This window comes from Larus michahellis, chromosome 5, assembly GCF_964199755.1.
Source record: "Larus michahellis chromosome 5, bLarMic1.1, whole genome shotgun sequence".
Lineage (NCBI taxonomy): Eukaryota > Metazoa > Chordata > Aves > Charadriiformes > Laridae > Larus > Larus michahellis.
Window position 1 is genome coordinate 7,120,170 of NC_133900.1, and position 13,265 is coordinate 7,133,434.

At 38.8% G+C, this 13,265-nt stretch overlaps 1 protein-coding gene and 1 long non-coding RNA gene across 3 annotated transcripts in view; one reads left to right on the plus strand and one right to left on the minus strand.

The window, feature by feature from the left end:
* Positions 1–53: 53 nt before the first annotated feature.
* Positions 54–1,036, plus strand: LOC141743691 (uncharacterized). The gene is made up of 2 exons (XR_012587168.1): positions 54–344; positions 672–1,036. It is a non-coding gene; the product is annotated as an uncharacterized LOC141743691 (long non-coding RNA).
* Positions 1,037–2,700: 1,664 nt separating this feature from the next.
* USP53 (ubiquitin specific peptidase 53) overlaps positions 2,701–13,265 on the minus strand; it is a 39,466-nt gene continuing 28,901 nt past the window's right edge. For both annotated transcript variants that reach the window (XM_074588479.1, XM_074588480.1), the window contains exons 15-16: positions 7,367–7,466; positions 2,701–6,533 (exon numbers count right to left, since the gene is read on the minus strand). In XM_074588479.1, coding sequence (XP_074444580.1) covers positions 5,549–6,533; positions 7,367–7,466 — 1,085 coding nt within the window. In that variant the 3' untranslated portion in view covers positions 2,701–5,548. The remainder of the gene's footprint in view (positions 6,534–7,366; positions 7,467–13,265) is intronic.

Below are 13,265 nucleotides of genomic sequence, written 5' to 3' on the forward strand. Positions count from 1 at the left end.
GCGGGGCGCTGCGTGAAGCGACGGGGGCGGTGCCGCCCGGCGCGGGGCGGGGCGTGGCGTGGCGGCCGTACGTGCGCTCCGCTCTCATTGGCTGCCTACCCGGAAGAGCGGCCGGTGCTTACGCGGTGGGCGCCGCCGTCCCGCGACCCCTGAGGAGATGGAGGCGGCAGCGGCGGCGCGGCGGCGGCAGGAGCAGCAGCAGCAGCGGGGCGCGGCGGAGGATGGCGGCCGGTCGCTGTCGGGACAGTCCTACTGGCTAGACCTGTGGCTTTTCGTCCTCTTCGATCTGGCGCTCTTCGTGGTCATCTACCTGCTGCCCTGAGGACGCCGGGCCCAGGGCCCAGGTCAGCCGCCGCCGAGGCACCGGCTCCGGGAGGGAGAAGGGGCGGCCTAGGGGTGAGCGGAGGGAGGGGAGAGAGCTCCCGTCCGCAGAGACTGGACGGCTTGTGCCTCGCTGGGGTAAAAGGCCTGGAAAGCACAGATATCTCCGAAAAAAAACATGTAAAGCTGATCCCAGACAACCAGTAGTTTGAGTTTTTTAATTTTGACAAAAAGATATAGCATGCGTTCTTTATTAGAAAGTGTGCTCGGTGCTTCTTTAGTGTTTGCTGTGTCTTCCAAGGGACTGTTCAGCACTGCAAAGGTAACCAGGCTCTTTCTGTTCTCTGCAGAGCCACTCTCTCTCCACGGGATGCACCTCAGGAGAACAGGCAGTGGAAGAGGAGGAACGTTTGTGCAGTGTGGGCAACTGGGAACACGACTCCACTTGCCTCTGAATGCAAGAGGCATACCTCTACGCTATGTCATAATATATCTCTGGCTGTATCACAAGTATTACCGTTCAGGTTTTTGCCTGTGTCCTGTTTCTGTGTTCTGAATTGTGCCTTAGAGGTCACCCAAGATAGCTTGACTGTGCTTTTGTAATTAGTGCCTAAAGGTTTCTTAAGGAGAAATGAACCTATGTATTGTTTGAATAAAATCAACTGAAAGGATGGACTATAGAGTGGCTGAGAATAAAATCCAGCTCTTACGTAGACTGAAGTTGTAACTCGGACCTTTTCCCTCAACGCATGAAGTTTACTCAGCTGTTTTCCTTTCAAAAAGTTAATCATGAGGGTTTGATGCTGTTTGGTTTTCTCTTACACCTTTCTCTCTTTATACCACAGCGCGTATGAGGTGAGCTCCAGCAGTTCCTATGAGTTCTGAAACATGCCAGCGTTTAAGAGCAGTAGCAGCCAGCTGGCCTTGCTTACTGATTTAGATAAAAACAGGTTCCTATTTCCTTGCTATAGAGAGTGAAGGAGCAAGCGTAGAAGAACAGCCTTCTTGAGTAGCTGGCAGGTTACATGTAAAGTACCCTCTTGTGTATACCTTCCATGGATGACTGTAAGTAGGCAGTAATAGGTAAGTAATAGGTTTCAGTTTCCATCTGCCCCGTCAAAATTTCCTGTGTCTCACAATAGGGAGACTTTCAAAACAGTATTAAATTGAGGAGTCTCTTGCAGCATCAGGAGAAAGGAGAGGAAGTTAAGTACAGGGAGTAGGCTTTTTACCCACTCAGGTATTGGGGAAGACAGTCTTCAACTATGGATGAAGGTGAGGTCAGTTTTCTTGAGTATTTTTCCCTTGTGAATACTAGTTTCTAATTCTGAGACGTACAATACATGGCTGGTGGGTTTTTTCAGTAATAAATAAAATAACTAGATTTCAGAGACTGAAGTGTAGAGCGTTTCAGTGTCTTCTAAGACATTAAATGAAAACAGGCTAGTATCAGGGTAAATAGGATTTGGACAGGAAAATGAGCATATGCTATCTTTCCCTTATTTTTCTTTCATTGTCAAAGACGGTTCTTCCATTAACAGTGGCTTTCTTTGCATATCAGACCTATGCTTTAAGAACTGAGATGCCTTTACCTGCTAGCATTTATGATCTTGGCTGCTAGTGCCTACAAAATAAGTCACTGGTTTCAGAGCTCAGCTGTGATTGCATTCTCTAGAATAGAAAAACAAGTTTTCTAGTTTTTAAAATGAAGCTATTAAAGAGATAAATTCACTACTTCCCCCCGCCCCTTCCCCAACAGGAGTTCACCAGGGAAATCTCAAGCAAACACCTTACTATAGAAGCACTGTAATGTTGTTCCATTTCTCTTTTGGTAAGGAAGACAGGTGAGAACAAGCCTTAATAGCCTTTAGAATGTTAAGAGAAATTTCAGAGTGTCTAGTAGTTTGTTTTTCTCCTTCAGCCAGGTCTGACAGACATGGTTTTACTTATCTCAGAAAACTTAAAGCTTACAAAGCGCAGGCTTGTGCTGCATTGCGCTCAAGCTATTTCATACGCTCCTGGAGCGCATGAATACGTCTATCAAGGCAAGTTTCACTTATCCCTAATAGAGCAAAAGTAGTAAGATAGCAAGACAACTAATGTAATTTATCAGTCACCCAGTCTGTGGGATTATGCTATTAAAATCGCTTTATGAATTTCATTAGGTATTTAGAAACCTAAACAGATTTAACAACCTTATAAACAAATTCTTCAGAAGAATTTTACTATTCATAAAAGGTAACTGAACCACCATCTCTGCAAAACATTCAACCATTCACAGTAGTATTATCTGTCACTGTTTAAAAATGTAGTTCTGGAAAGCCAGCCTTTTTTCTTTTTTTAGAAATATGTGGAATACAAAAAGAACAGAAGACAAAGGTACTTTAAATATTTATCTGATAGCTTGAACAAGCAGGACTTTGCAAGAAAATAATTCTAAAGACTGAAAAATATATTAATTACAAGACTTGTTAATATCTTTAATGTTACAAAAATTGTCTAGGCTCTTATACAAATCTATAGCCAGGAGGAGACATTTATAAAAAAATAAATAGGCACCCTAGGTCAGTTAAAACAAGTTATCACAGATTAGTTAGCAAATATTACGTACGTACATACATACATGGAGTGCAGAGTCAAATATAAAAACAAAGGTGCCTCGATTAGCTGTCTGTTTACTATAATTAAATACCTGGTAAACATGGGTCACATAGAAAGTTGTCCGGTAAGATTGTTTCAAGCAAAGCAAGGAGACTGAAGTACATCTAAATTACTGCAGCTACTTTAAAAATAAGTTTACCAGTTGTGCTTACTGGAAGCCAAGTTCATTGGTATCAGTAATAGGCATTCATATTGCTCATTGTACAGAAGTATGAACATTGCTATGCATGTTTAAAAATAAGTGTTCTAACATCATTCACAGTTGTTGCTGTGCTATTCATACATAAAAATACTGTCATTTCAAATACAAGATTTTTGCAAAACATTTTACAAATTATACATTATTTACAAGTTCCAATAATCTTTGTTTTTACACAAGTATTAGAAGACAGTTTTACTTAACTGGCTATGTATGTTATGTAACATTGCTGGATGAGCTAGGGAAAAAAAAAAATCAGTTACAGGTTCTGAAATCTCTCTCAAAAATATTACAGTTAGGAATCGTCCAGGCTCTTATATTTTCAGGGTTCTTCTGTATTCAACTGATTTTCTTACAAAAGGATAATTTTTTAAAGTTGCTGTTTACCAGCAGCCATACCTAAACATGCATAATTATTTGCACTACGAATTCTAGAATTCTTTTTTTTTTTCCCCCCTAAGTGCTACAAGTAGCATTGGTCAAGAAAGTAGAAATAAGATTAATCTGAGATAGCTGGTTTGTTGCATATATCATGTTCCAGTTCTACTGTAAGTTACATGTAGTTTAAAAAAAAAAACAAACAAAAACCAAAAACTGACCTTGACACAGAATAACCGAAACTACTGTTTTAATGTGCATCTTGGGTAATCACGCTAAATAATTGCCAATATTTGGTTGAAGCATTAGAACTCCTATAAGGTTTATAAACATAAAAAAAGCCTTTCTGACTAACAGTGCAAGTATAAGCAAGAGTGTTTATTATGCATATTTAACCTTGCGCTATTTTCATAGCTAAAAGGCATTGATTTTTAGATGTAATCAGCAGCATCCCAAGTTAACACTCAAAATATGAATAACAGTAAAATTTAGCCTTTTCGGATTGTGTCAGGCTTTGCTGACGTTAATTCTCAATTACACGTTGTTCAATGTTAGGATAAGAAGGAAACAGAACTCTAAGCCCCTGCCTCTGACACCACAAGACACAGTGGGTCATTTCAAGCACTCAGGGATGCCACCGGGGCGAAATCCTTCTTTCCTCCCCAGCCCTCAATGGGACATGTGCTGGGCCTCAGCACTCACTCAATAGTTCTGTGCACTGATTTAACTACCCAAATAAAGCCAGATAAATCCTCCCCTTTGTTACTGAAGTAAGTCAGGTTAACAAAAGACGTGGTAAGTGCCAGAGCTGCCAAAACTGCAGAGCAGAGAAAGAGAGGAACCTCTTCTTGCCATGCCCTATCAGCCATCACAGCCTGCCTGATCGGCTAATACACAACGTATCCCTGTGTAGGACTGCTCTCAATAGGAAAAACTGTTGTCAGTAAAATCAAATGTCTGATCCCCATTAAACATTGCTCAAAACGTCAAGCTGAACAAAGGAAGTTCAATAAAACAGCAGCATTGACTTGGCATGCAATTGTACAATAAATCAGAACTGAAGAAATCAGAACTGAACGTAAGTAGTAAATACATCTAAAACCTTACAAAATTAATCTTTCATAGTTGCACGATAACTATATTTTAAAATTAGCATCCTATTCTGCTATATCAGTTTTTATCTTATGTGGTTAAATTTAATTTTAATAAGTTAAAGTATATAGCTTACAGAGTGAACAAATCGATAAATGTGTTTGAAAGTGTACACTAACATAGAGCAGGTGTATTAAGAGGACACTATTACTGCCCTTTACTTGGATTCCCTTTGAAAATCTTATTTAACGCTTGCAAACCAGAACCATGTTTAAAGAATTACTATTATTATTATTAAGGCTTTTCAAATAAAAAGTTAGAAATTCTCTGGGTAAACTTGTATTAAAGACACTTGAAGGTTTGTGAAAGCACAGACTCTCAGAGAAGCCAGCTGAAAAAAACCAAAACAAACCACGTCACCTCCTCCTGCCTATCAGGACGAATACTGCTCTACTGTAACTACATTTACTGCACTATAGGTGGTAATATGTTTATCTCTTTTGTTAGCGTAAGTACATAGTGACCACAGTCTGAAGGAATACTTTTTAAACTGCAGCTTCTTACAAAATTAGTAACATCTAGTTGGTCCCACTGCTGTAAGATGCATACACCCAAAGGGACCACTTTTAATATAAACTGTAGAAGACAAGCCGAGTAACAGAGGTAAGCATTAAGGCAACTAGAGTAACAAATCAAAGAACCAGAAGTTTAGCACCTCTTCTCCTCTGCTCACCTCTATTTGCATATTCATTTAAACAGTCATAACTCCTAAGCAAAGTACAGTCAGCTGGGTACCTAGTCATCACACGCACACACAGATTCAAGGTTTGTGCCCATTTACAGATTACATGAAATGCAAGTCAGATCCAGATTTATATTTATTTTTTTTTTAAGAATCTATCTGCTGCAGTGTATGCCTTCCACATTTGTCTTGTACCTTTGCTCGGATGTGGGATGCCTGGGCTCAATAGTAGCATGGTATGTAGCATTCAGTTCTACTCCAGCAGATGGAGAATGCTTTTCTTTGTGAAAGCTTCCGCTATCTGTAAAACACAGCTTGGGTCTCTGATGATATTTCATCCTGTATGTGTCAGTCATACAACTATCCACTGAAAAATAAGTCGTTAGGGATACGCTATCATTTCCATCCACATAGCCAGCACTTGGTCCCGTATGACGAGATCCTTTCTTTAAAAAGTTTTCAGACACAGTCCAAATGTCATTAACTGATAAGCGAGGTGGAGAATCCGGTTTATGAACAAACAGTTCATTCCCTTGAAATGGCTCTTTAAGCCTTTGTTCGTTTGTAAATACGCCTGCTTCTGATGCAGATTTTAAAGGTGTACCTGTTTGCCTTAACAGATTATTTTGCAACACTTCTGTTGGCTTTACATCAGCTGCCGAGTTATTTTCGGATCCCGACAAAGTGTTCTGAGCATATTTCTTTGGGGGTAAAGGGGGAGGAAGATTCTGGTACACCACTTCGGGTGCCCAGATTGGATCTGCCCTTCGGAGCGGGTGCCCAGCATGCTCACCGGGAGGGGGAAGCACCATGGGCCTTTCCGACAGGTTCTGCGGCACAAAAGGCGACAACCCCACTTTGTGACCAAATGTTCTCGCGTGATGAGGCTGCAGCTGGGAAGAGGAGTGAAAGTCATTGCTGAGGAGCTTCCTTCCACAGATGCTTTCTGTATAGGGGTGGGTGACACCATCAGCACAATATACCGACACGTTCATCTTCTCAAACTTGTCTGGGTTAAGCCACTCTGAAGAATTCTGTTCGTTTACCTTGTTCTTACTTTCTGACTTAACAATGTCTTTAATAATTGGCTGCAGAGCCGACGATGGGAAAAATTTCCTATTGGTCTCAGGCATTTCAGCTCTAAAATAGAAAAACACACAGGATGTTAAGTATCCATAAAAATATAAGAAAAAGCTCAAATAACCCAAGGATTTTTATTCTTTTTTCAAAGATGGCCTTGGTAACTGCTTAAATATTTGAACTGACTAGAGAACTGGGATCTTACATAAAGCCATTTGATTAGAAGTTGTATTAAATCACTCCAAGGTTTCTTTCATTTGAAATGTAGAAGTGCCCCAAAAAATCTCTGCAAGAGACTGAATATCTGTAAGGTAAGACAGCCCTGAATGTTGAAGGAATTTATGTCAAGCATGACCTGTGCTCTCTTCTAAGCATCCCTGTGACTCAGCCCGATATATCTACTTTTCAAATATTAGGTATTACTTTTAGATGCTAAATTTGTATTTAGATTTTTGATTTTTCAGGGCTACTGAGCACTTACAGTTCACATTAGAAACAACAGGTAAATAGCAGCAGCTACTAAACAGAAATTACTTTTTTCCTCCCATTCCATCCAAATTTTTCAAAACTTATTTGTGGTTAGTGCACTAACCACAAATTGGTTAATCACTACCTGTTGTAGTATGTAAACTCAAACCAGAAAAATATTAAAACACTTTGCTCTGGTAAGACGGTTTAAAACAACGTAAGCGATTTGGTTCCACTGACAGCATCAAAATTAAAATAATAACAGAGGCATTTAAACCTATCAATTACGTAAAATACAAAAGGCACTGTCTGTCAAAAGTATTCAATACCTTAACTTTTGCATGCTTAATATTGATTGCTATCACGTAACAGAATTCAGTATTTCTTAAACTAGTACATAGTAAATTAATGCCAGTATTAGTTACCTCTTTACTGGAGGACTCGGCACGCGCAAATGTAATTCTGTCGGCAAATTAACATGAGGTTTGTAGTTAACTTCTGAATTCATCTGGTCTTTCCTCAAGTCTGGGGGTAGAAAAAAAAAATATTTCAAAATAAGCATAAATACAGTCCAATTCCTTCTTTGTAATTCCTCAGAAGTTACAAAACCAAACAAAATAGAACACAACAGTGCAATTCTTTTCAAGATTTGACATCGATCAAAGTGACATTGATCAAAACAGCCATTTTGAAGCCCATCTGTCACAGGTCAGATTTATATTAATCTAAAGTAATCTAGATGAAATGTTGTTTGGTTGTTTTTTGTTTGTTTTTTTTTTTTAATGTTACCAGAAAATAGGTAATTACCACAATTTTGAAGTCTTATAGACATTTTTCAAGATCATTTTAACATTTCATCTACCTAAAAGCAGATTTTCAAAAGCAGCATTTTCTAAAAGCATGTTTATTTAAACATCCAAAGTCATTTAAATTACAAAATAAAAACTAGTTATGATTTATGAAATTTCAGATCATGTAATAATAATTAAATTGAGTGAATACTGTAGGGGTTGGGGGGCGTTTTGCTTTTTTGTTGTTACTTGTGAGGTTTTGTTTGTTTGGTTTTTTTGTTTTTGTTTTTTTAAGAAATACACTATCTTTGAAGCAGATTTTAAAACTTCGAGCAAACCGCAGAGTTGGCAGAGCTGCTGAGCAGACAGAGAGCACTCTCAGACACGTGTCCCCAGCGCACACCATGAGAGCGCCTGGGCCAGCACCTCTACGCTCGTGCTCTACAAGCTCCTTTTATTCACAAGCGAAGAATCATTCTCTAAAAATACACAACTTCTCAACAATGCAGCTCCTAATTAACAGCAAATAAAGGAAGCACTGAAGTATCCACGTCGACATCACATAGAATAAAACACTCTCTTGGCAAGTGACAAGCGACAGTCTATTTGTTTAGAGATAGATATTAGAAGTCTTCCTAAAGCAATGATTGGCCCATTATAACCAGTCGCCTGCTTTGAAGCCATTCAAAAGACCTCTTATTTTGTGTATGTGTAGACTAGATTCAGAACTACCATGCCTATTTCAGAAAAAAAGGAATTAAATTCAAAAGAGGGAACATATAATGCCTGATTTCTAGTAGAATAATCTCACGTTCAGTAGACAGTACATAGCCAATTTGCAATGGGATAACACAGGCTGTTCCACACTTTCATCAACAAAAGATACAAAAAATTTGTATCTATTCTTGGAAGATCTAACCTTACCACGATAATTTTTTTTTTTAATTCACTTGTTATTTCCCCAAGTTTAAACAAACTCTTGGAACGTTTGACTCGTGAACAAATGAGTCCAAAACCCCAACAACAGAAAAGAACGAAACTAAAAATACCTTGGGCGATGCTGTTCGGTGATACTTGTTTTGAGGGTCAATATCCGCCCTATCTCTAATTGATGAATGATTAAAGACACTAAATCTTTGTCAAAGAACACAGGTTGCAGAAGCTAAAAAGGCACATAGCACAAGAGTCAAAGACCCCACGTGGTTTTCCTTTGGGCCTCAAAATGAAAAAAAAAAAAATACTAATCTTGCTACTCCAGCATGATAAACAATACCACAACCTCAGAAAAAACATTATGGGAAAATCTGGTTACTGAATGAGCCCATGGGACACCGGCAAGGGACAAGTAATTAACCCGAAAGAAGGTTCTAAATTGCCCCAGTGAGCCACGGCATCGGGGCTAACTAATACTGAGGTAGTATTTCAAACAGAAAACATTCGATTCTGCTACAAATTTTTTTTATGAATTGTAAATTGCTTTACTGTAAAAAAAAAAAGCACAGGCTCCGACACATATTTCCTGTGAATATTTCCAATTCCGTATTTAATCTCAGTCCCAACATCAGGACACAGTCCTAAAAATGAATTAGTTAAATAATTTGCTAGATTAACTGTGTCTGAAGCTACTGTTTTTATCTTTCAGACTTTGAACACATCGACTTTTATACAAGAGCATGTCCACTTAAAAAAAAAATTGCAAATAAATCGCCCATACAACTGCTTGTTAATTTTCCAAAGCGCCTGATGTGAAGATTATGGATCTTAATTTTTTTAATTATTTTTACTGCAAGGAATTTAGCCGTTTCAGCCCTTCCACGAGGCAGTATCACACACGGGTCAGGAGGCGGCAGCAAAGGTTAATAAGCTGCTTCCTTGGGGTGACCACGGCACACGTTCAGCCAAAGCCGCTCAGCGATACCAGGTGGTTTGTGCCTTCAGAATTCCAGCTAACTTAAAAATAGATGTGTTATTTTCTCTTCTGCTGACAGGACATCCATGCATGGTTAAAACCAGATGCAGACTCGAGTGGGAGTTTTGGCTCCATGTTCTTTGCAAACCTAAATATGGGACGGTGGAGCACTGTGCGACGCTGGAGCCTGACATCCTTATCAATGGGGCATAAAAAGCCTACCCATAAGCAAGATGTAAGTGGTTTCTCAAGTACAAGCCTGTCTGCTTTTAAGATTTAGGAACATCTATTTTCACATCTGAATAGCTAATCTAGATTTTATTTAGATTTTCAGAAGATTAACGACCATTCTACAGCCAACAGGCAGGACAGACAAGTTCTCCTCTAGTATCTCCATTTTCACACACAGAACAGAACATTTGCAAAAACCTGCAAAGCCCAATTTTGGGGGGGGAGGCAAGGGGGGGGGGACCAACAACCTCCCCCCCCAACCCACATTAAATTCCATTTCCTTCTAATGTGTTTTAGCAGCATGTTTCCTGTACTTTTAATTACCTGATTTTTTTTTTTTTTTTTTTTTTAAGTTTCTGATACAAACCCAAGGTATAGTACTTTTTGTAACAAGTGCCGTGGCAAATTCCTCTCCCTGAACCCAGACATTTTTCTGTATTCCACTGAAATGACAGACTAACTTACTGGAAGCTTTAGAAATGTGGAACAAAAACACGTAGTCAAGAAGGTAAACACATTATAACTTGTCCAAAATAGAATATTATTTTTAGAAAACAGTGACCATCTTCAGAAAAAAAAAATTCCTTATAGTCAAGAAATTGTCTTGTGGGAGCAACATTCTGCTGCAAAACATTTCTTATATATTCATTAGTAGATTCCCCCCCCCCCCCCCCCCGGCTTTAAACATCTGGAAAAAATGAAAATAAAGTTCCACTGTTGGTTTTTTTGGGGTGAGGTGGTACATACTTGCATATGTGTCAGAGTTTAAATAAGTTTTGAAGTGAAGCAACAGTCAACAAAGAACACCAGCTATTGCCCTCTCTTCATTCTGATCTGCCCGTCTCAGGAGTTCATGAGGTCTTTGCTTTAAAACCCAATCCTGAACCTTTGCATCATCTATTTCAAATTGCAAACTTCTCACATTAACAAACTGAATTACAAACGTGGGACTGCTTTATATTTCAGTCTTCACAGGCTGTTTGACTACATTTGGAAACCTTGAAAGTTTAGAGTTTGGTTTGGAGTGTGTTTTTTTTAAACTAAAATCTTTAATCTGTCATTTAAAGACGCTCCGGAAAAGCACTTATTTGTTTCTGTTTTATATTAAGTTCATAAAGCAGCTGCATGCTTTAATTCACTACTCAGGTCTTCAAACATGACAGTTACACCGTACCACAAGGTTAACAACTGATTTTCTTCAGTACAGTTGTGTATTTTAAATTCTTATTATAAATGTATGGTTTTCCTAAGATGATGAGTTTTCTTTTTCAGAATTATAGTTTGTTTCTGGTGCTTCCTGAAGTGACAATTTCGCAAAGGCAGTTTGGATTCTTCATTACGTACTCACCAGAGTTTCAGAATGACTCCAGATTTCAGTTTGAGTTGTCTCATGCCATTGAGCTGAATAATTATTAAAGGGAAAACGTCTGGATTCGTAATATTACAAACGCTGCTTGCAATTATTTTTCAAAGGGAAGCAATTATTCAGTTAAGGCATTGATTCCAAGTGCATCCTTTTCTGAGATCACTGAACAGGCAGCTTTTAATACCACATCTTAAACAGGAGGCCATCAAGCACTTGGCCAATTTTAATCACACTGCTTATTCTACTGACGGGTTCGTTCAAGAATGAAGTGCTCGGAGCTCTGGGGGGTGGTGGGGTGGTGGAAGGGGAAGAATCTAGGAAACAGGGCTTTGAGGATTTAATTTTATTTTTTTTTTCCCCTTAACCCTCCCAACAGCAATGCCTTTTATTGAAACTGTCTGGAGTGGCAATTTCATGAAGACATCTGTGCCTTAAGAATCGGGGAGGGCTGTCACGAAAGCCACTAAAACCCCTTTATGATCGAAAATGAATTATCAGTAGCTGGCACATGTGTCGTCCCAAAGCAGGGTTGTTTACCCGCTCTGCTCTGAAAATCCATCAAAAAGGTTTTACAGCCCTTTCCAGCTCCCAAGAAGTACAGTCGTCTTTCTTCAACTTGAAGAATGTGAGGTTGGAAGTTCTGCCCTCACACGGTTCATGTCACATGTTCTTCATAAACCAAAAAAATTAGCCCCCGCAGTTTATCAGGTTCAAACTTCATAGAGACTAAATCATTGATATAAATTAAGAATATTATATCTGCTTACTTAATATCCATGTTTTCCTGCCAAAATTGGATCACAGAAACTAGGGATTGGCCTTGTGGGACGTTTGCCTCAGCACTACAGTTATCTACTGCTTACTACGCCAGTGAAAGAAGCAGCCATTTGATCTGCATAACCACTGTGTGATCCAATGTTACTATCTTTATAACGCTCTAACAATAAGTTTATTTTTGTAAGTCAGGGACAGAATTCCTCAACTGCTGAACAGTAGCCTTATTCAGCTCCACTTCAAAATGAGGGACTGGTAAAGCACAGTTAAACAAATGGTGGGCGTAATTAGAAGGCCAACATTATTTCCATGAGAAGTTTACCACACAAAAAACCCACCCAGAGATATTTTTTCAAGTTGCCATGGAGGCTAACAAAGATTTCTTACATACCATTCCTCTGTCAGAAAAGACGGGGCATTTCTTTCCTAAAATACTGTTTTCTAGCAGTCCATTTGGTATTTACCTACCAATCTATGCCTTGTTCATAATATTCAGAGCTATAACGTAAGATAATACAACTGATACCTGTAAGTGACTACTGTCCTTGCTAAAGGTGTCCTGACACACTTTTTAGATAACCAAAAACCAGTTTAAATAAATCTTTAACCCCACGTACATGTGAAATGATCAAATTCTTCAGGTATCTTTTCAGTCCCTTAATCATTTCCACTAAAATGATTATTTTCCAAAACATGCACTCATGTGAGAACATCACATTTGATTTAGAATACAGACATTTTTGTTATGAAACTATTTAAAAGTTAGTTACTGAATTAGAATAACTGAATAGACGGGATCTTATCATCAATGTTTTATGATAACTCTAGGGATCACCTGGAATCACTACACTTTTTTAAAGAAAACGTACAATGGACGTTGAAAGCTTTAAGTATACTGAAGGGTACAGGGTTCTCTCCAGAGAATACTCATTATAAAGCTCAAACATTGTTGGAACCCACCTATTTTTCATTCTGACGGTCCTTTATGTATTTGCCACTGGTGTGTGTTCGGTTTTTTGCTATCCAAGCGTGGGGTTTTTCCCCATTCATGTGAGTACAGTATAGGACAGAACTAAAGCAGAAGTGTCACGCAAAACCAGATCTTTGCATTCCATGCAACATCAATTTGGGCTTTGTTTGGTTTTGTTGCCAAAATAAACAAACATCAAATTAGGTCTCTTTCTACAACCAAAATATGACAAAGAAAATACTTATGGCAACCCCTCCAATTTATGTCTTAGAAGAAACTATAC